At 43.6% G+C, this 20,869-nt stretch overlaps 1 protein-coding gene across 1 annotated transcript in view; it reads left to right on the top strand.

The window, feature by feature from the left end:
* The window catches only part of LOC117528025 (glutamate receptor ionotropic, NMDA 2B-like), a 378,003-nt gene that overhangs the window by 328,446 nt on the left and 28,688 nt on the right, over positions 1–20,869 (top strand). The window contains exons 12-14 of the mRNA XM_034190545.1: positions 16,932–17,161; positions 17,256–17,416; positions 20,234–20,421. Of these exons, the coding sequence (XP_034046436.1) occupies positions 16,932–17,161; positions 17,256–17,416; positions 20,234–20,421 (579 nt within the window). The remainder of the gene's footprint in view (positions 1–16,931; positions 17,162–17,255; positions 17,417–20,233; positions 20,422–20,869) is intronic.

The following is a 20,869-nucleotide window of genomic DNA, read 5'->3' as shown; positions in this document are numbered from 1 at the left end:
ATCTCAAAGCCGTCCTGTGAGACCAAAACGGAGGTGGTTTTGTCTCGCTCCAGTAGCGAATCCATCGTGACGCGCGAAGCCTCCACTCGGCTTTCCATGACAAAAACTCCTGTAACAGTGGAATGTGCCGTTCATTTCCAAACTGGACGCTGTGTTTTATCCGGGACGTCGTCTGACTAGCACAGGAATTGTGAAAAGACGTGGACATCAGCACTTTTTTGGCACATTGAGACAGACGTGCGGAGGAATTCCGCACGTTGCGGCGGTTGCCGCATGGTGCAAAGCAACGCCGTGATGAAGCCTCACGGGACATGTTCTGGCATGTCCAGGCACATCCACAATTTCTCGGATAATCACTCGATGGAAAAAACCACCGACAGCTGTCTGAACGCCATCTCAAAGCCGTCCTGTGAGACCAAACGGAGCTATTCCTTTGTCTCGCTCCATCAGCAAATCGGTCGTGACGCGCAAAGCCTCCGCTCGGCTTTCCATGACAAAATCTCTTGTTAAAAGTGAAATCTGCCAGAAAATGGTTGATGTCCAGCTCTTGTGATAACCAGAGAAAGTGCACACGATGGTCCCGTCTCCACAGAGCCATCCGTTTAGAAATGATCCGGTGGTTTGTGGCTATCGATGGCGGCACGGAGTGTGGCGCGTCGAGCGTCCTTAAAGCCGTCCTTAAAGCTGTAGTAACAGTCCTTATTCTCTGTGAAGCCCGTAAAATTTTCACCGAAAGCCAGATAAATTTTTCGAATGGATCTAGCTGCCAGTCTCTAACAGTTTCTGAAAAATTCTGATGGAAAAAAAGTCCAAATCATTCCGCCATTTCCTGACAATGAAAATCCGCCGAGGGGGTGGACCACTCCTCACTCAAAGCCTGCTCACAGGGGAATGACGCAACCGACAGGCGTGGAAAAACTCACGCATGCGCACGAGGGTTCAAGCTTGTCTGACGCAATCACACGTGATTCAAATCCATATGGTTTTTGAAAAAAATAATAAGGTTGGATACTTTTCTAATAGACCTCGTATTTATTGTACTTAAGTATGACAAGTAATGTACAACTAAATGTACTTAAGTATTGAAAGTAAAAGTACAAATAAATAATAATCAAAAACGGACTGATTTTGTTTTTTTTTGTTTGTTTGTTTGTTTTATAAAAGTTTATCTAGGCTTGTAAATGACTGGTAGTATTAGTCAAGTAAGTAAGTCCCTTCGGCTGCTCCCTTGTTTGCACTCGGGGTCGCCACAGCAAATCCAAGGTGAATCTGCATGTTGAATTGGCACAGGTTTTACGCCGGCTGCCCTTCCTGACGCAACTTCACATTACATGGAGAAATGTGGCAGGGGTGGGATTTGAACCCGGAACCTTCTGAACTGAAACCAAGCGCATTAACCACTTGGCCACCACCCTTGCACTGGTAGTATTAGTCAAAATACTGAAAATTGTGCACATCACACAAAAACACTCCAGAAACAAGGTTTCAAAACCTAAACAAGAGCAGGCTACTCACCAGGTTTTCACAGAAAACAGTTATTATTTCTATATGTATTTATTATTTTCATTGTTACATGGTTTTATCTTTTCTGTTGTGTTTTGTTTCATTAGGTTCTTCTCTTTCTCTAAAATTGTATTGTAACATTATTAGTCCATTATTATTGACTATTATTGTCTATTATGTAGACTGTTATTGTTGTTGCTATAATATATGAATAAAAATAAATTAAAAAATTACAATTTGACTCTTTTACAACAACGAACACAAATCAACACAACGTGCTGATGTGAACAGCTTAATGCTACCTTTAACATTGAAAAACGCCATAGACATGCTAACGCGTTAGCATCGATCCCGTTTTTAAGTTATAAATACATCTATCAACTGTTTCAGAAGACCATAACAGGTCAGTTTAACATAAAAATATTAAATATTACTCACAGACATATGCCCTTCAGGGTTTTAGCGGGAAAAAAAATTAGGATAAAGCGAAATAAAATCCACGAATCGTAGTTCGAATCACTGCTTCGATTGGTTCAAGGTTCAAAGCAAAGCCGCGCTGCAGAAAAGTTGATTACAGACCTGCTGCAGGTCTGTAATCAGTGTAGAGAAATGATCATTTTCCTGACAAACACCCCCCAACTGCAAAAAAGCCTTCCTGACATGCCTCATGACAAATCGGCCTGACTTCGTTGCAGTCACTAGTAATCAGTGGTGTCTCTGGGTGAAAACACGACTTTTTTCGTGTGTGTGTGTTTTTTTGTAACGAGTAACGGCATGGAGCATAGAAAATGTATCGGAGTAGAAGTATGCAATTAAGGTCGGAAATGTAGTGAAGTAAAAGTGAAAGTAAGCTCAAGTTAAAAAACTCAAGTAAAGTACAAAGTCTCCCAAAACGTACTTAAGAACAGTAGTGAAGTATTTTTACTTCGTTACTATACAACACTGCTTTAAGTGGGTTTTTTTCCAGGTTTGGGTTCCTGGATCCATTTTTAATTGTGCATGTGTGCCGGAGGCCAGCAGGAGTCGCTGTGCATATGGTAGTCAATAGGACTTTTCTCCCCCGACAGCTAAAGATTGTCTGCTCACTCAGGCCAGAGCACGAGTTTTAGCCGACTGGTCAGAGCATCCGTCTCCCATGCCGTAGATTGTGGGTTAGCGTCCCAAGGGGAACGAGCGGGAGGCGTTCAAACCAGTCAACACAGTGCAGAGCGAGCTGCTACACATGCACACCAAAGCAAAATGTACAAAACAGAGAGCAAACACAGCATACCAACATATATCAGCACAAATAAATGCATCTATATTACGTATAATAGCCAAGTGGCCTCTGTGCATGTGTATGGCTTCAATCATGCAAAAACCGTAGAGAGCTGACATTTGCTGTTTAGCATGTTATGTATTTTGGGTCAAGGATGAACGCTGTGAAAACAGAAAGTTAAAAGGACAAATATTTTACAAATATTAGCCATTTTAACTAAACAATAAACAATGGATGGTGTGCTGCAATCCACCATGGGAGTTCGGGGCTTTGAGGTTTTAAATGTTGCTATTGAGGTTTATGTTAGTTTAGCAGTGTTGTTAGTGTTATTGATTTATTGTGTTTTGTAGCTCAGTTGGTTTTATCACTTTAGATAAGTCTCATGTTACAATTACCATGAGTTTCATGTTGCTACCATGAGTGAAATGTTTAATGGTTTTAATGTCTTCAGCCACTGTCTTTGTCAAATTAAAACCACCTGCTTACAGCAGCTGTGCGTGCATGCTTGCATGCGTGTATTTTAGGTCAAGGATGAGCGATGCCAAAACGGAACACTAATAGGACTAATAGCTACGAATCTACCTAACATTGCTAATTACATTTTGGACTCACACACCTTTCCAGCAGGTGGCAGTAGATCATCCTTATATTTAAAGCTTGAGTGTAAGTGCATATAATTGTTAATATGTTAAAAATACATGGATGACACAAGAAAGTGAAAACATTTCCATTGTGGTCCATTTAAAAATGAAAATGACAAAATATAAGTAGATATGAAATTTTAAAAAATAATAATGATGATAATAACAACAATAATAGTATGTATATGATAACAACAACCTAAACAATTTCTAAATACGTTAAGACAGTAAATTAACATGAAAAATGCCTTAATTAACAGAAAATAAAAGGGTTGAGATCTTCTTCTAAAAATTATTGAGGTCTGAGGTTCTAAAAACATTCTGGACTCACACGCCATTCCAACTCATTGCCACCCTTGAAAAATGTCAGCTACCTATTTTATAAACACTGCCCAATCTAGAGCCTGTGGATACCCATGGGCAACATGTTAGTTTTATACGTGAGTGGCACACACTTGCTTAGTTGATCCAAGTGCAGTATGTAAATAATATCCCATAGAAAAGGGCACTGGAGAAACAGAGATTTTTTTTATGGGTTTATAATAGGACTATAGAACCACCTTGGGGGGTGGGGTGCTACTGCCCTATTAACCCATTCTAGAGCCGCCTATGCACTTCTGGTATGCAGCAAAAGTCTTAATTACAAACACTAAATTTCTCATAAATAAATGTCAATTGTTTGACCACTTTTTGGTCTTGTTTTTCTTTAAGCTACAGCAACATGTTATATTCATATAGTTGACTATATTTTTCCTACTTACAGGACTGTGTGTACTTGTGATTGCATCTGTGCTGCTGCTCTAACGTGAATTTCATCTCAAGGATCAAGAATGCTCTATCTTTAAAATGCATAATTCCTTTTTTTATTAAAAAAATTAATTTGGTTTGTTTCTTCAATGAAAGTGAAGGTTTGGACAGTTCTAATTTGATTTTCAAATTTCAATTTCTGCAATATTACAAAATTTTTGAATACTAATAAAACCCCTTATCTCCTCTTGTTGTAAAGACTGAAATGGTAAAAGGACTGCATTTCTACCACATTTTCCCCTCAGATGCAGATGCACAAAGCGCTTACAGTGATGCCTCACATACACCTCCCACCACTCCCACTGTGCTGCCATGCAAAGCACTCAACTGCACATCAGGAACAACTTAATCACCTATTAAACTGATCAGTATAATATCTGATCTCAGTGCTTGTGATTTCCTGCTTTGATGCCATTTTTGTGACTATAAAGTTTTCTTCATTTTTGCCCTCAGATATATTTAAAGTAAAGTTCCATAGTATGTATTAATGATTGCACAGTGATACCTGCATATGTATGTATCTATGGATGGATGGCTGAATAGCTGGATGGATGGCCAGACAGACAGCTGCATTGCTGAATGGATGAATAAATTCTTGAATGGAAGAAGGATTTATTGACCAATGGACAGACAGATGGCTGACTGAAAAAATGGATTGACCAATGGACAGACAGACGGATGGATGGATGGATGGATGGATGGATGGATGGAGGGATAGATGGAGGGATAGATAGATAGATGGATGCCTGAATTACAAATACAGTATATCTTGTTTATCACATCTGTTTTCCAGGTGGTGGTTAAAAATGCACACATGGCTGTAGGCTCCCTGACCATTAACGAGGAAAGGTCAGAGGTCATCGACTTTTCCGTTCCATTCATCGAGACGGGGATCAGTGTGATGGTGTCCCGAAGCAATGGCACTGTTTCACCTTCGGGCCTTCTTAGGTGAGGATCACAGTAGACGGTTGTCAAAGAGCCTAAAGGCAGCTTTTGACCTTTCACTTTTTTCTTTTCTTTTTTTTTTTCCTGGAACATTGTAACTGAGGTTGTCACAAAAAATAACATCAAAAGAAGTTTTATTCTTTATTTTATTCATCTGCATCACATTTTGAATCAGCTGACACACTGGCACATTTTGATGTTTAGACGTTTGACATCAAAATGTGGTGGTGCTTTGTTACAGCATGAAAATATTTTCCAGACACGTTGTGATTTGATGTCTTTCAAATATACGTAGCTGGATGATATTACAGTAGCTTATTCTTTCTGTTTTTGCCTCTTTAGCCTCTCATTTTTCTAACTCCTACTACATATCTCTGACTCTTCCACTTCTCAATCTGGCGCACAACATTTGCATATCTCTTTTGCCTTCACTCGCTCATTTTCCTCTTCATCCTTCTCTTCCTCCATACTGTTTCTTCTCTATTTTCTGCATCCTTCCGACCCTTTTCTTCTCCTCTGTCTTCTTTATCTTGGCTCCTTCCTGTGATCCCTCTTCTCCATTTTCCTCTCTTAATCTTTTCCTCCCTGTGATCCCTCTTCTCCATTTTCCTCTCTTCATCTTTTCCTCTCATTTCTCCCCTCTCTCGTCCTCCAGAGCCCTTCAGTGCGGATGTGTGGGTGATGATGTTCGTGATGCTGTTGCTGGTGTCAGCAGTGGCTGTGTTTGTGTTCGAGTACTTCAGTCCCGTGGGCTACAACCGCTGTCTGGCTGATGGCAAAGGTGCGAGTCCTCAACTCAACATGCAGATGCACACACACTGGTTGTGTTAGGAGTGGAAGTGGGTGGGTGGGTATGCGTGTTAACTGCATTGCTGCTTTAACTTGTAGATGTTTGTGGAAATATTTTATTATATGGACAGCCATAAACACAATAACCCAGAGTTATAGTTTTATGTAAAAAGAAAAGCAGAGGAAATTCCTCATCAAATAACAAAAATTATGAATGAAGCCAAAAACAATCTTCCGCAAATTAATTTAAACAGCAGCATTCAGTCAAATCAGACATAAGTTTATATTATGAATACTTGTCAGAAATCAGGTTATTCTCATGAAACATCCGCAGTAAAACATCCAAACAGTAATGCTCAAAAATTCGCACATATCCCGTGTGTCTGTCAACCAGTGATGACAAAACTGAAAACAAGATGGTAGACATTCCGTCTGAAAAAACATTCTTACAAATGCTGACACATCATATAAGCACGGCCCAGTCTCACTTTTTTTTTTGTTTTGGAACATGATACTGTCACAAAATGCATTATATTTTTGTGGCACGGTAAGTCTTTCATCACTAATTATAAGCCAAACCTTAACCTCAACCTCGATATATATATATATATATATATATATATATATATATATATATATATATATATATATATATATATATATATATATATATATATATATATCAATCACAACAACACAGAGGTTTACATTTATAACTTGTATTTACATGAACGAAAACAATTAAAGGATCAAGTTTGTTTTCTCATAAAATGGCCAAGAAACAATGAAACTGCACAAGGTTTCAGTATTTAGTTTAAATGAATTTGTGAGGGGTGGCCATACAAGCTACTGGGTGTGTCGACAGCCTTTTCCACTAAAATTCTATATAAATAACAGTGTCCAGTGTATCCAATAAAAAAATACATTTAAACCCCAAAACATCTAAAACCAAGTCGATCAGAGACGACAAACTTCAACCCATTCACGCAACTAGTGAATATGGCAGTTATGAGATATACTGTGAACATTTTCTTATCTGTTGTTCAGATTTTCTCCGTCTTTCAATTTAACTTTGGTCACCACTGTGTTTTTTCTCCCCCCCAAAAAATATATTTGTAAAAAATATCCGTATTTGTGTGCGCAGGAATTAAGTAAAAAATATGGATAAAATTTCATGAGACCTGGTGGAGAGGTGGGTCAGATCGGGGAGAGTGCAGTGGTGCCACACATAACCATATCCACCACACCATGGAACCGTCATGGAACCTGTAGGGTGACCACCCATATTGACAATGGGTCTACTATCACCTCTTGAAAATAACCATCTGCCACAGCCAGGTGAACCGTGGGCGTCCTCTTGGCCTTCTCCTAGAACTGTGTTCCTCAACACTGAAGTACCTGCATCCTGGATCATGTCTAGAGAAAGGCATCACATGGCCAAAATGTCATTGCTGGACATTCCCTCACAACACAAGTGATCCTCCTCATCTGAGTCTCCCTAAGGAACTGTTTGTTTGATACAGTTATTCCAGAAACAAACCTTTAAACCTTTGTGGGGATCCAGATTTCTCTCAATTTCAGGACCTCAGTTTTCAATGCAATCTTATATATGTTTAACTTCCATAGATTAATTTATGCAGTTTTATCTGGACCTGGATGATGTTGCAGATGTAGTTGGGAGGCAGCAGTGGTGGTTTTGGTACGGGCAAGTGAGCCGTTACCCAGGGTGGCATTTATGGGGTTTGCAGCACTGTGGGCACATGCACAGTGTGAGAAAGGGGAGGGGACAGTTCACCTGTTATGCGTCGACGCGGGTTCAGGAGCGGACCTGCGTCTGACAGAACCCAGCGGTAAAAATAACCAGAAGGCGGTTCCCAACAGAAACAATTTATTTTTCACCTGTGCTTACAAATGTAAACATAAAAGCGTCCCTCTGGTGGAGTGATAAGTGGCACGTTCACCAGCGCCCGCAAAGATTAAAGCCCGGCGCTCCTGGACTCACTACCACCGCCAAACACCCCCCAGGTGGACACGACGAACCGATTCTCTTTAGCGTGTGCTGACAGCATGTGTCCTCACCCTTCCCTGCTTCACGGGCTCGATATGTCAAACCCAGGCGCGGTCCTCAGCGTCTCACAAACGAACATCACAAGGTCGAGTTCCCGGCAGTTCTGCTCAAATCACACATGACTTATATGCAGAACGCCATCCAATTATCTGCTTCAGCTGCAAGTCTTCAAGGCCGCACGTGAGCTCCTGCCACAGGTGTTCCACATGACGCTAATAAGGGTGAGGACTCTTCAGCCAGCACTTTCTCCACAGACAAATCAGCCCTCATGCCACCTGGAGAGCAAAGAAAAGAAAAGAACACCAACACAGCCAGCCACGCCCCCCCAACACACAACATCACCTCTGGGTTTCTGTAATGGAATGGACAAGGGGTTGGCGGTTGGTGGGCTAAAGTCAGTTACACCTTGACTCTCTTCCAAATAACACTCATCTCATCCATAATATTATAAATACAGGCCTATAATTCCTGCACATTTTACTGAATTGTGTGAAATGGCTAATAAATGATTATGTGGTCACCCAGGTGAATTGGTTTAGGGCCCTTTCACACATAGTACGAATAAGTACAAATCAGGGCGGAACAGCTCATATGAGCCAACCACGAAAACATTGAGCTGATGGGCAGGCGTTCATGATCCTGCTGCGACGATATTGTGAACGCGATGGTGCGTGCGAGCAGGAACACTGCCAAGCGGCTGAACCCCAGGCAAGCCCGCTGGTCACTGTTCTTCGGGCGTTTTGACTTCCGGATCACCTATCGCCCCGGGACCAAGAACCAAAGATCAGATGCCTTGTCCCGCGTACACGAAGACGAAGTCAAATCAGAGCTGTTGGATCCACCGGAGCCCATCATTCCGTAGTCCACTATCGTGGCTACCCTCACCTGGGACATGGAGAAGACCGTCCGGGAGGCCCTGGCACGGAGCCCGGACCCCGGAACTGGACCGAAGAATCGTCTGTACGTCCCACCAGAAGCCAGAGCTGCAGTCTTGGATTTCTGCCATGGTTCCAAGCTCTCCTGTCATCCAGGGGTGCGAAGGACCGTGGCAGTTGTCCGGCAGTGCTTCTGGTGGGCGTCTATGGAAGCCGACGTCCGGGAGTATATCCAGGCCTGCACCACCTGTGCCAGGGGCAAGGCAGACCACAAGAGGACCCAAGGACTTCTCCAGTCGCTTCCGGTGCTTCATCACCCCTGGTCCCATATCGGCCTGGATTTCGTCACGGGCCTCCCGCCGTCCCAGGGCATGATGACCATCCTCACGATAGTGGACCGATTCTCCAAGGCGGCCCACTTCGTGGCCCTCCCGAAGCTCCCAACGGCCCAGGAGACTGCTGACCTCCTGGTTCACCACGTCGTCCGTCTGCATGGGATACCAACTGATGTAGTCTCGGATCGTGGTCCCCAGTTTTCCTCTCAAGTCTGGAGGAGTTTCTGCAGAGAACTGGGGGCCACCGTGAGCCTCTCGTCCGGGTACCACCCACAGACGAACGGACAGGCAGAACGGGCCAACCAAGAGTTGGAACAGACCCTCCGCTGTTTGACATCCGCGCACCCGATGGTCTGGAGTAACCATCTGGCCTGGATCGAGTATGCACATAACAGTCAGGTGTCTTCTGCCACCGGCCTCTCCCCAATTGAGGTGTGTCTGGGGTACCAGCCCCCATTGTTTCCCGTGGTGGAGGGAGAGGTCGGTGTGCCCTCGGAGGTGCCGTCGGGTGTGGCGCACCGCCCGTTCTGCCTTGTTGAAGGCCCGGACGAGGGCTAAGACCCATGCAGACCGCCGGCGGTCCCCGGCCCCTGCATACCAGCCCGAGCAGGAGGTGTGGTTATCAACCAAGGACATTCCCCTGCAGGTGGACTCCCCCAAACTGATGGACAGGTTCATTGGACCATTCAAGATCGTCAAAATCCTCAGTCCTGCTGCAGTGAAGCTCCAGCTCCCGGCTTCACTGCGGATCCACCCTGTTTTTCATGTCTCCCGGATTAAACCACACCTCACCTCACCCCTCTGTGCTCCCGGTCCGGCGCCGCCTCCTGCCCGGATCATTGACGGGGAGCCCGCTTGGACTATTTGGTGGACTAGGAGGGGTATGGACCCGAAGAACGCTCCTGGGTAAAGAGGAGCTTCATCCTGGACCTGGCCCTCCTGGCCGATTTCTACCCGCCGTCACCCGGACAAGCCTGGTCGGGCGCCAGGAGGCGCCCGTTGAGGGGGGAGGGGTCCTGTTGTGTGGGCTGCCAGAAGAGGAGGTAGTGCTGGTCCACCACCAGAGGGCGCCCTGCCTGAAGTGCGGGCTTCAGGCACGAGAGGGCGCTGCCGCCACGGACACAGCCGGGGGTGACAGCTGTCACTCATTATCTCATGACAGCTGTCATCCATCTTCACTTCATCATTCCACTCCATAAAAACCGGACGTCATCTCCACCTCGTTGCCGAGATATCATCTACCTGTGAAGGTAATATTCTCTGCCGTAATCTAAACTGTGTCTTAGTCTGAACTCTTTTTGCAGCCTTTCCTGTGGTGTGCCTTATCTGTGAGATTGGCGTGATCAGCGACGGCTTCGTTTCACACCCCAACCAGATAAGTGGTTAGACAGGAGCTGCACGAGTGTGTGTTAGAGGTGGAGGTGGAATTCCCACCATTGTTGTTACTGGGTGTGCACGCACCCACATCTTACTGTTTTTGCTCCTCGCCAGCAGTACCAGATCCGACATTCGGAGACGGTGGCCACCTGGGGACTCGGGACTTGGCGGCTCCAGTATTCTCCAGGTTCGGTGGCGGAGGAAATCGTGTGGTTCCGGTTCTTCTCAGGACAGACGTCTTCTATCCTCGAGCCTGCCCACACGTCACCTTTTTGGATTGACTGTTTGCATAAATTCTGTAATCCTCTGTGTTTTGGTTGTGCTCTTTCACAACAGTAAAGTGTTCATATTCGACTCTTTCATTGTCCGTTAATTTACGCCCCCTGTTGTGGGTCCGTGTCACTACACTTTCCCAACAAAATATTTAGCTAAATGAGACAAATATTCACATTAATAAAAGAGCTAATTGTTCCTCTGTGAAAGACAGATTAATAAAGCATCTAATGACAGCCATTTAGCATGAAAGGGTGTGTTTATTCAAATTTGTAAGTTATGTTGAAGCCTGTGGTGTTTTGATTTCAATTTCAATTTCAGGGGCACTTCTAAAATATAAAAAATAATAATAAATAAAAAATGGCTATTTGTGTAAAAATTTGTGTTTTATTTTATTTTTTTGCCGGGGGGCTTGGAGGGGGTCTCGCCTGGTGAGTAATTCAGTGTAGAACCGCCACTGGGAGGTAGGGCTTGGTAGATGGACATTCTCCTCAGTGCTCCTCTACTCAGAGCTGTCTTTGTGTGGCTGCTCAACTTTAAATCGTCGTCTGGGACCACAAAATTTCTGCGCTGCTTTCAAAAAGGGTGAAGGAAGGGTAAAAGTTTTTGCTGTGTGCTGCTGGAAGTTGGATGGTGCATACACGAAGATCCAAAAATACACAAAGAATATGGCAGCTGACAATTTGTCTCTGAGCAAACAAGTGTTTTGTGACTAATGCATCAACTAGTCATAATTCAGATGATGTCATTTTAAAAAGAGCTGTTTAAATGATTGGACACAGGTGCACAAGCTTTAATGACAACAATAAGTGCATGGATGGTTTGGCTGCACGCAAACAGTGATAGAGATGCAGACTTGCATGAATATAAGATGACATCATTCTGCTCTCCTCTTCCTCCTCCCCCTCATATTCTCCCTGTATCATTTAGAGGTCCATGAGATTTAGCACACCTTCAATGCTGCTTCTTTTACACCAGACCAGTGATTTGCATGTATTTCCATATTTCTCAAAATCGCATGTCAGTGCTGACAGCAGAGGTCTAGTTTTGTGTTAGATCTCCCCAACCAAAAAGATAAGGAGAAAAAAAATCAGTGACTTCCCACAACTCCATCTCTGATGTAGCTATATATAGACAATGGTTATCTTCTTTTCCTCTCATCCTTCATCAGGTTCTGCAGAAAATGTAGCCCCCTGTTCTCTTCTTTGCGCTTCCTTTTTATCTGCTGTGGGAGTTTGGTATCATGAAGAGTGCACTTCGAAGTTTGGACCAAAGGATTAGGCACAGAAATGAATCAATGGTCTGACGACAGATTTGTAAAGTCTCTGCTCAATTCATCTGACCAACTTCGCTCCAAACTTCACAAAAGAGATATTCAGTGCGATAAAGTCCATTTGTCAGAGAACAAAAACCTTGTGCAACAATAAACACCCACATGCACAAATTCTAGAACACTCACACATACCCACACATCCAAGTGTTAATCGCGGCGCCGTGCCCAGAATGAGCCAGTATGCTTTTAGCTTAGAGACGATTTGTTTTTTTTTTGCTCATGCAGCTCCAGTTAGACAAAAAACACAAATGAGTTTGCCAGAAAATACAATAAAATAAAGAAATTGATTTAGTTGTGCAATGTAGTGAATTTCTATAGTTGCAGCAAATACTTTGAGTTGTGGAAAAAGTATAAAATACATAAGCTTAATGTAAATATAATTTGGTTCTAAAATCCTGAAAAAAGTGGTTTCGCGACAGCTCGTGGACTACCTCACTGAGAATAATCTTTGTGAGCCATTGCAGTCTGCTTTTAGAAAATATCACTCCACAGAGACAGCACTTACTAAAGTTGTGAATGACCTTTTGCCAGCAATGGACTCAGATACCACTACAGTCTTGGTGCTGCTGGATCTTAGTGCTGCGTTTGATACTGTGTATGATCATATTTTACTCGATAGGCTGGAGAATCATTTTGGGATTACTGGAACTGCCCTTGCATGGTTGACGTCATACCTGTCCACTCGTTCTTACTGTGTATTGTGTAATGGCACTTCCTCTGATTGTAGGGACATGAAGTTTGGGGTTCCGCAGGGATCCGTTTCAGGCCCCCTACTTTTTTCCCTTTATGTAGCACCCCTTGGGAATATACTGCGATGCTTTGGGATTCCCTTTCATTGCTGTGCTGATGACACTCAATTGTACATGCCAATAACTGCTGGTAATCTCATTCACATAAAATCTTTGGAAGATTGCCTTGCACCACTGAGAAGTTAGATGTCTAGTAACTTCCTACTTTTAAATTCTGATAAGACTGAAGTTATGGTTCTTGGTCCAGCGAGGTATCGCATCAATTTGATCAGCTAGCGCTTAGCTTAGGTTTGTGTATACATCATATGGATAAAGTGAGGAACCTTGGAGTAATTTTTGATCCTACGTTGTCCTTTGACCTCCACATTAGAGACATTACCAGGACTGCTTTCTTCCATTTGTGAAATATAGCAAAGATTCGTCCCATCCTGTCTATGGCTGATGCTGAGACTTTGATTCATGCATTTGTCTCTTCTAGACTGAACTCTTGTAATGCTCTATTTTCTGGTTTACCGCAGTCCAGGATTAGGGGTCTTCAACTGGTTCAAAATGCTGCTGCCAGACTTTTGACACAAAGCAGAAAGTTTGACCACATTACGCGTCCCTGCACTGGCTTCCAGTCGCTGCAAGATTGGATTTTAAAGTACTATTATTAGTTTATAAAACTGTTCATGGACTTGCACCTCCCTATCTGGCTGACCTGGTAAGGCCCTATGTACCAGCTCGGGCCCTGCGTTCACAGGGTGCAGGACTTTTATGTGTTCCCAGAGTGAATAAAAAGTCTGTCGGTCACAGAGCTTTCTCTTACCGTGCCTCTGCTCTGTGGATCTCCCAGCACACATTTGTCAGTCGGATACTGTGGAGACTTTTAAGTCACGTTTAAAGACTCATTTGTTTTCCTTGTTTTATCATTAGTGTTAGGATGTGTTTTTATTCTTGTATTCTTTTATGGTTGTCTTTTTATTGTGTTTAAAATTTTTAATTCAGTTTTTTCTGTTTTTATTATGTTGTGTGAAGCGCCTTGAGACAATCTCATCATGAATTGGCGCTATATAAATTAATAAATTTGAATTTGAATTTTAAATATAATAAAAATGTTGCTATCAGTCTAAGTAGTATGTGGCTAATTTCCCAAAATCCATGACTCCTTCATCAACCAATGTAGCTGACCATGGTTGTGGTTGACCAGAAAACAGCACAAAAACACAGTACCCCTTGCCCAACTCCTCCAAATCATGAGAACTCTTGCGTTCATGTGGCCATGTTGGTCTAAAAATGAGGTGCGATGAGGCACAGAGTTGCCATGTTCATAACATCCATCACAAGAAAGTGTTTGCACCACCAAAACCTGGTTTAAACTCCAGCAATGTTTAAAGAGAGCAACACCCAGAGGTGCCTTACATAATCAGGTTCACAATGCTTCTACGAGGTCTGTCCATAAAGTATAGGTCCTTTTAATTTTTTTCAAAAACTATATGGATTTCATTCATATGTTTTTACGTCAGACATGCTTGAACCCTCGTGCGCATGCGTGAGTTTTTCCACGCCTGTCGGTGACGTCATTCGCCTGTGAGCACTCCTTGTGGGAGGAGTCGTCCAGCCCCTCGTCGGAATTCCTTTGTCTGAGAAGTTGCTGAGAGACTGGCGCTTTGTTTGATCAAAATTTTTTCTAAACCTGTGAGACACATCGAAGTGGACATGGTTCGAAAAATTAAGCTGGTTTTCAGTGAAAATTTTAACGGCTGATGAGAGATTTTGAGGTGACACTGTCGCTTTAAGGACTTCCCACAGTGCAAGACGTCGCACAGCGCTCTCAGGCGGCGTCATCAGCCTGTTTCAAGCTGAAAACCTCCACATTTCAGGCTCTATTGATCCAGGACGTCGTGAGAGAACAGAGAAGTTTCAGAAGAAGTCGGTTTCAGCATTTTATCCGGATATTCCACTGTTAAAGGAGATTTTTTTTAATGAAAGACGTGCGGACGGGTCCGCGCGTCGGCTCGCAGCCGCCACGATGCTCCGCCACAGGAAAAACACCTCTGTTGGAAGCCTTCAGGACAAGTTGGAACATGTCCAGCTGTTAAACAATTTCTCATATACTCGCTCCACTGAAAGCCATCAAAAGCTGCCTGGATTTTACAAATGGTTATCAACACGGAGGTGTTGTATGGCTGGGGGGGCCTGGCTGCCTTTTTGTTTCTGTCTTTTGTCCTGTCTTTTGTTTTTCCTTCCAGGTGGCTTGCATTTGGGACTGAGTGGCTGTGTAGCTGAGTTTATCAGGACCTCACCCTGATCACCTGAGGCTGATCACCTGCGGCTCATCAGGACTCACAGCTGTGGTGCATCTACATGGATTGGAACATGGTGGCATTTAAGACTGGAGTACACAGTGTGTATTTGCCAGAGACTCGACCTTGTCACCAGACGGGTGAGATCGTCGTCTCGGGAGCCATCTCATCATCAGTGGATGCAGAGAACGTCCAGGTTTGATGCATGGTCTGTGAAAGAGGAGGGGGTGAGGTCTCACGCTCGTCAGCACACTTCCTGAGGTACGTTAGATTTTGTGACTAACATTTATACAGTCAGTAAATGTGGTGTCCCTCACACCTTATTATATTGAGCTGTATGTTGGTCATGTAATCAGCTTCCACTGCAGTGGAGTTTTGTGAACTGGGTGTTCCATGCCTGCAGGGTGGGAAGCTGATTAGTAATTAAGCCAGGAAGTGTTTGCTGTTTGTGCACCTTTGAGCGTTCTCTCTGTGTGTTGAGTGTGGACTCACATAATGATTCCTTCTTTCACAGACTCGGTTTGTCGCGGCCACCTGGGGGGTGTTGGCGGGGTCCTTGGGTCCGAATTGGTTCTGGCTCCGGACCGTTAGCGCTGCTGGGAGCGCACCGCAAAACCACCACAGACCGCGCACTTTTATATTTTTTCACAGCACTGTTATGTTCATTAAACTCTGTTATCCTTTGTACCGTGCTCTGCTTATTTTATACTGGGTCCTTCAAACGCTGGTCGGTTCTCCGGGCTGCGTCCGACACATAACAGGAGGTGTTTTTCCTGTGCCGCCGCTCCGCGCCGGCTGCGTCCTGACGCGCGGACCCGTCCGCACGTCTTTCATTAAAAAAATCTCCTTTAACAGTGGAATATCCGGATAAAATGCTGAAACCGACTTCTTCTGAAACTTCTCTGTTCTGTCACGACGTCCTGGATCAATAGAGCCTGAAATGTGGAGGTTTTCAGCTTGAAACAGGCTGATGACGCTGCCTGAGAGCGCAGCGCGACGTCTCGCACTGTGGGAAGTCCTTAAAGCGACAGTGTCACCTCAAAATCTCTCATCAGCCGTTAAAATTTTCACTGAAAACCAGCTTAATTTTTCGAACCATGTCCACTTCGATGTGTCTCACAGGTTTAGAAAAAATTTTGATCAAACAAAGCGCCAGTCTCTCAGCAACTTCTCAGACAAAGGAATTCCGACGAGGGGCTGGACGACTCCTCCCACAAGGAGTGCTCACAGGCGAATGACGTCACCGACAGGCGTGGAAAAACTCATGCATGCGCACGAGGGTTCATGCATGTCTGACGTAAAAACATATGAATGAATCCATATAGTTTTTGAAAAAAAATGAAAAGGACCTATACTTTATGGACAGCCCTCGTATACTCTGCATGTACACGCCATAGTTTCACCTGGCTGTGGCAGATACATGGTTACTTTTGAGAGGTGGGGATGGATCTGTTGCCTGTCTGCATGATTGCAGTCCAGAACCCAGGGCAGATTCCATGGTGTGGATGTGTCACCAAGTCATAAAAATACAATATATCACTTAATAACTTAAAAATCTAAGTTTATCATTCTCCCAAACAGAATTATTGCTTTTGATGATCCAGTTGAAAAAGCAGGTCATCTGTAGGTTCCATGGTCTGGTGTGGGAGTGGCATCTATAAGACGTTCTGTAACATGGTTGTGTTTTTCTTAGAACCTCATGGTCCATCCTTCACTATCGGTAAAGCCATTTGGCTGCTGTGGGGTTTGGTCTTCAACAACTCTGTGCCAGTGCAAAACCCTAAAGGCACCACCAGCAAAATTATGGTCTCTGTTTGGGCCTTCTTTGCTGTCATTTTCCTGGCCTCCTACACTGCCAACCTGGCTGCTTTCATGATCCAGGAGGAATACGTGGACCAAGTATCTGGCCTCTCTGACAAAAAGGTATAGCGTCTGTATTCTCTGTCTTATTTTTATGCGTACTCAGTTTGTAAAGTTTTTAACTGCCTGTCTAATTTGCTCTCTTTGCCATATTTAGTTTCAGAGTCCCAATGACTTCTCACCTCCATTTCGCTTTGGTACTGTCCCAAATGGGAGCACAGAGAGAAACATAAGGAACAACTACCCAGAAATGCACTCTTACATGACCAAGTTCCATCAGAGGAACGTCAACGAGGCTCTGCAGAGTCTCAAGTCCGGGTGAGGACCTGCGCAGTAAGGTGGACCTGTGGTACATTATAAGACATGCTTGACCTCAGGCACATAAACAACTCCTATTTCCATTATTTAATGTTGTTTTTGTTTGCCTAAAATTGAAGCAGATAACATTTTTTGAAAGAAAGGTGTTTTCCTTATATAAAAGTCAATGAGAGTGCAACTAAATGGTAATCGGAGAACTCTTAAGATGTTTATTGCTTTGAGGTATATATTGCAGATTATAAGCAGGGGTGGGTGCAGTTCAGCTAATCAGCTAACAGCAAATTAGCAAAGCTACCTTTTTTGGCAATTCGCTGAGAGTCGCTGCAGTCAAACAACATATAGAGAATCCACATGATGACAATTGTAAATGAATATTATACTACAAAATGTATTTTTTTATGCTTTTCGTCACGTTAATAAGAGACTGCATGCATGATATCCTGAAAACTTGCTAAAACAATTATAACAAATAATCCGTGTCTGTTATGTTTAATCTGCGTGGAATTTAATAAACGCAAACCGAATTTCAGACATATATATTAGTCTGGAACAAAGAGGACAAACAGTGCTGTAAAGAACAATAATCAAGACCTTAAAGAGCAAACTTCACTTTCCCCCAGACCGACATGATCAGGAAGCGAGCGTAGCTCACAGCAGCTCCCATTGAAAATAACGGAGAGACAGCCTGTGATTCTCGCATGTTTACATAAAACAAATGCAAAACAACATCTAAAAACCCAGAGAATATATTCATGAGAGTTTTAGGCACAATATAAAAATAGTTTTATGTTGCGATGTTAATGGTGTTGTCCATGTGCAGCACTTAAAGTGAAGCCCGATCAGAGCGTCTCAGTGCAGTTCTCAATGTTACTGAGATCTCGCAGCGCGGCGAACTCTCTGACGTTTTGCGGGATTTGAAACGTCAATAGGGCGAATGGATTAGCTTTTCAGATAACTTTGAAAATTATTACCAAACAAATTAGCTTCCATTAAACTTAATTCTGCTTTAAGTTTTAATGTTTTAATTTCATTCAAAAAAATGTTCCCTGATTTAAAGTTTAAGTGTGTTGGAGGTTATACACTAATTCAATAAGCAAAACTGATATTTTGCGCGAAGGCAGCAAGCATCAACCTCGAGGACATTCAGGAGCAGAGGTCAAGCCAGAGCAAATGGATATTTTCCATGTTTATTTCAAATTCATCTGCAGTGATGCGGTCGCTGTATCGGACCGTCGTAGTGATGAGAGAGCTGAGTAGGGGGGCAAAGCTCTCGATTTTCCGATCGATCTACGTTCCGATCCTCACCTATGGTCATGAGATTTGGCTCATGACCGAAAGAACGAGATCGCGAGTACAAGCGGCCGAGATGAGTTTCCTCCGCAGGGTGGCTGGGCGCTCCCTTAGTGATACGGTGAGGAGCTCGGTCACTCGGGAGGAGCTCGGAGTCGAGCCGCTGCTCCTCCACGTCGAAAGGAGTCAGTTGAGGTGGCTCGGGCATCTTTTCCTGATGCCCCCTGGACGCCTCGCTGGAGAGGTGTTCCGGGCACGTCCCACTGGGAGGAGGCCCCGGGGAAGACCCAGGACACGCTGGAGGGACTACATCTCTCAGCTGGCTTGGGAACGCCTTGGGGTTCCCCCGGAGGAGCTGGGGGAGGTGTGTGTGGATCGGGAGGTCTGGGCGGCTTTACTTGAGCTGCTGCCCCCGCGACCCGACTCCGGATAAAGCGGAAGAAAATGGATGGATGGATGGATGGATATTTCAAATTCATTTTATGCTTTATTTGCTTTGAACCAACTGTATGTGGATAAGTTACAGCATGAAGACAAACTACTGTTTAATTTCATATGTTCATAACTTTTTATGTCAGTGTTCACCAATCCTGGTCCTATTTCAGGAACAAATGAAAAATGTGCAGTACTTTAGGTCCCGAGCACCAGGTTTGGGAAACACTGATTTATGTACATCTTGATCATCCTCTGAGCTTGTCATGTTGAACACGTTTTGGGAACCTCCTTGTTTATGTTACAACATATTATAATAATTTCATCTTTTTTCATCTGTTTTTCAGGGTTTAAATCTGGTCTCCCATTGCCAACTTTTAACACCCAACTGTGTACTTTTTGGGCACAAAACACAATGGGAGACCCAATCAGGGCATGAAAACATGTAATCTGTGTTAATATCAGCATTGTAAAATGTTGTGGCTGGGCACTTATGTCATGGGTCGGGTGTAGTCTGCACTAACCGGCCATCGGTTAACAATTGTATGACACGAATTTGGACAGCTGTTGTAATAAAGTGGGCCCGATTTACTTATTTTTTTAAACCAGGAATGCAAATCAGCAATAAGAGAAAGGGCTTAGAGCCAAAAAAAAACAAAAAAAAACACCAACGCTAAATTCATACAATAATGTTTCAGAGAAATGTGTTAGCAGTTTCTCATTTTAGCGTTCTCACATGTAACTTTTCAGTTCGTGGATTTGCACTTATTGATGCTAAATTTTAGCTTTAGCTGTGCTCACCACTGAAAATAAGTAGTGAAATCTGAGGTAACTTGTTCAAAATCAGTTCTTTTTAAGCATATTGTTGCGAAATAACTCCTGTAATGCTTTCACTCCTCTGCTCAAGTGTGCCTTTTTGCCATTCTATGTGCCAGCTCCAGCCTTTGGCAAACTAAGTGGAACTCTATTACAGCTTATCTGGAGCTTAGTGCTATTTAGCAGGTTAATTGGAATGTTGCAGCTGTGATGTCTGAATCCCAAGTGCTAATTAATTGTAACCTTTTTCTCCCTTTCTCTCTGGCTCTTTCTCATTAGCAAACTAGATGCTTTCATTTACGATGCAGCCGTACTCAACTACATGGCTGGCAGGGATGAAGGCTGTAAGCTGGTCACCATTGGTAGTGGCTATATTTTCGCCACCACAGGCTACGGCATCGCCATCCAGAAGGAGTCGCTCTGGAAGAGGCACGTGGACCTGGCAATCCTGCAGCTCTTTGGAGACGGTGAGGCAACGTGTTGCTTCGGAACCTGTTTTATTAATAGATCCGGCGCCGTTTAATGCACTGTGCAAGCAGAGACATGTACCCAGCTGTGTAGACACGAGGAGCTGTATATTTAATTACTGTGAAAGATGTACTACCAGATATTCCCTGAGATAAAACCACTTAACTGTGGAAGGAAGCTGTCTTGGAAACTTCCATGACCACATGGAAGTTTGGCCAAACAACATAAACCTCTGCCAAGCCAGTGTAGGTAAACATAGAGCACATTAATTGCTTTGCTTGTCTTTCTTCATTAAATTATGATTTAACAATATTAAATTTTGCTTTTTATTGTCTCTGCTGGATAAAAATCTGATTTGGCACAGCATTATCTTGGGCCATGCCAGCTGGGTGAGAATTGAGTTTTGTCACTGTACTTGATAGTTGGAGCTGACTGCAGACCTGCTGC

Source organism: Thalassophryne amazonica, chromosome 16, assembly GCF_902500255.1.
Source record: "Thalassophryne amazonica chromosome 16, fThaAma1.1, whole genome shotgun sequence".
NCBI classification, from domain to species: domain Eukaryota; kingdom Metazoa; phylum Chordata; class Actinopteri; order Batrachoidiformes; family Batrachoididae; genus Thalassophryne; species Thalassophryne amazonica.
This window is presented reverse-complemented; position numbering and strand designations above follow the sequence as displayed.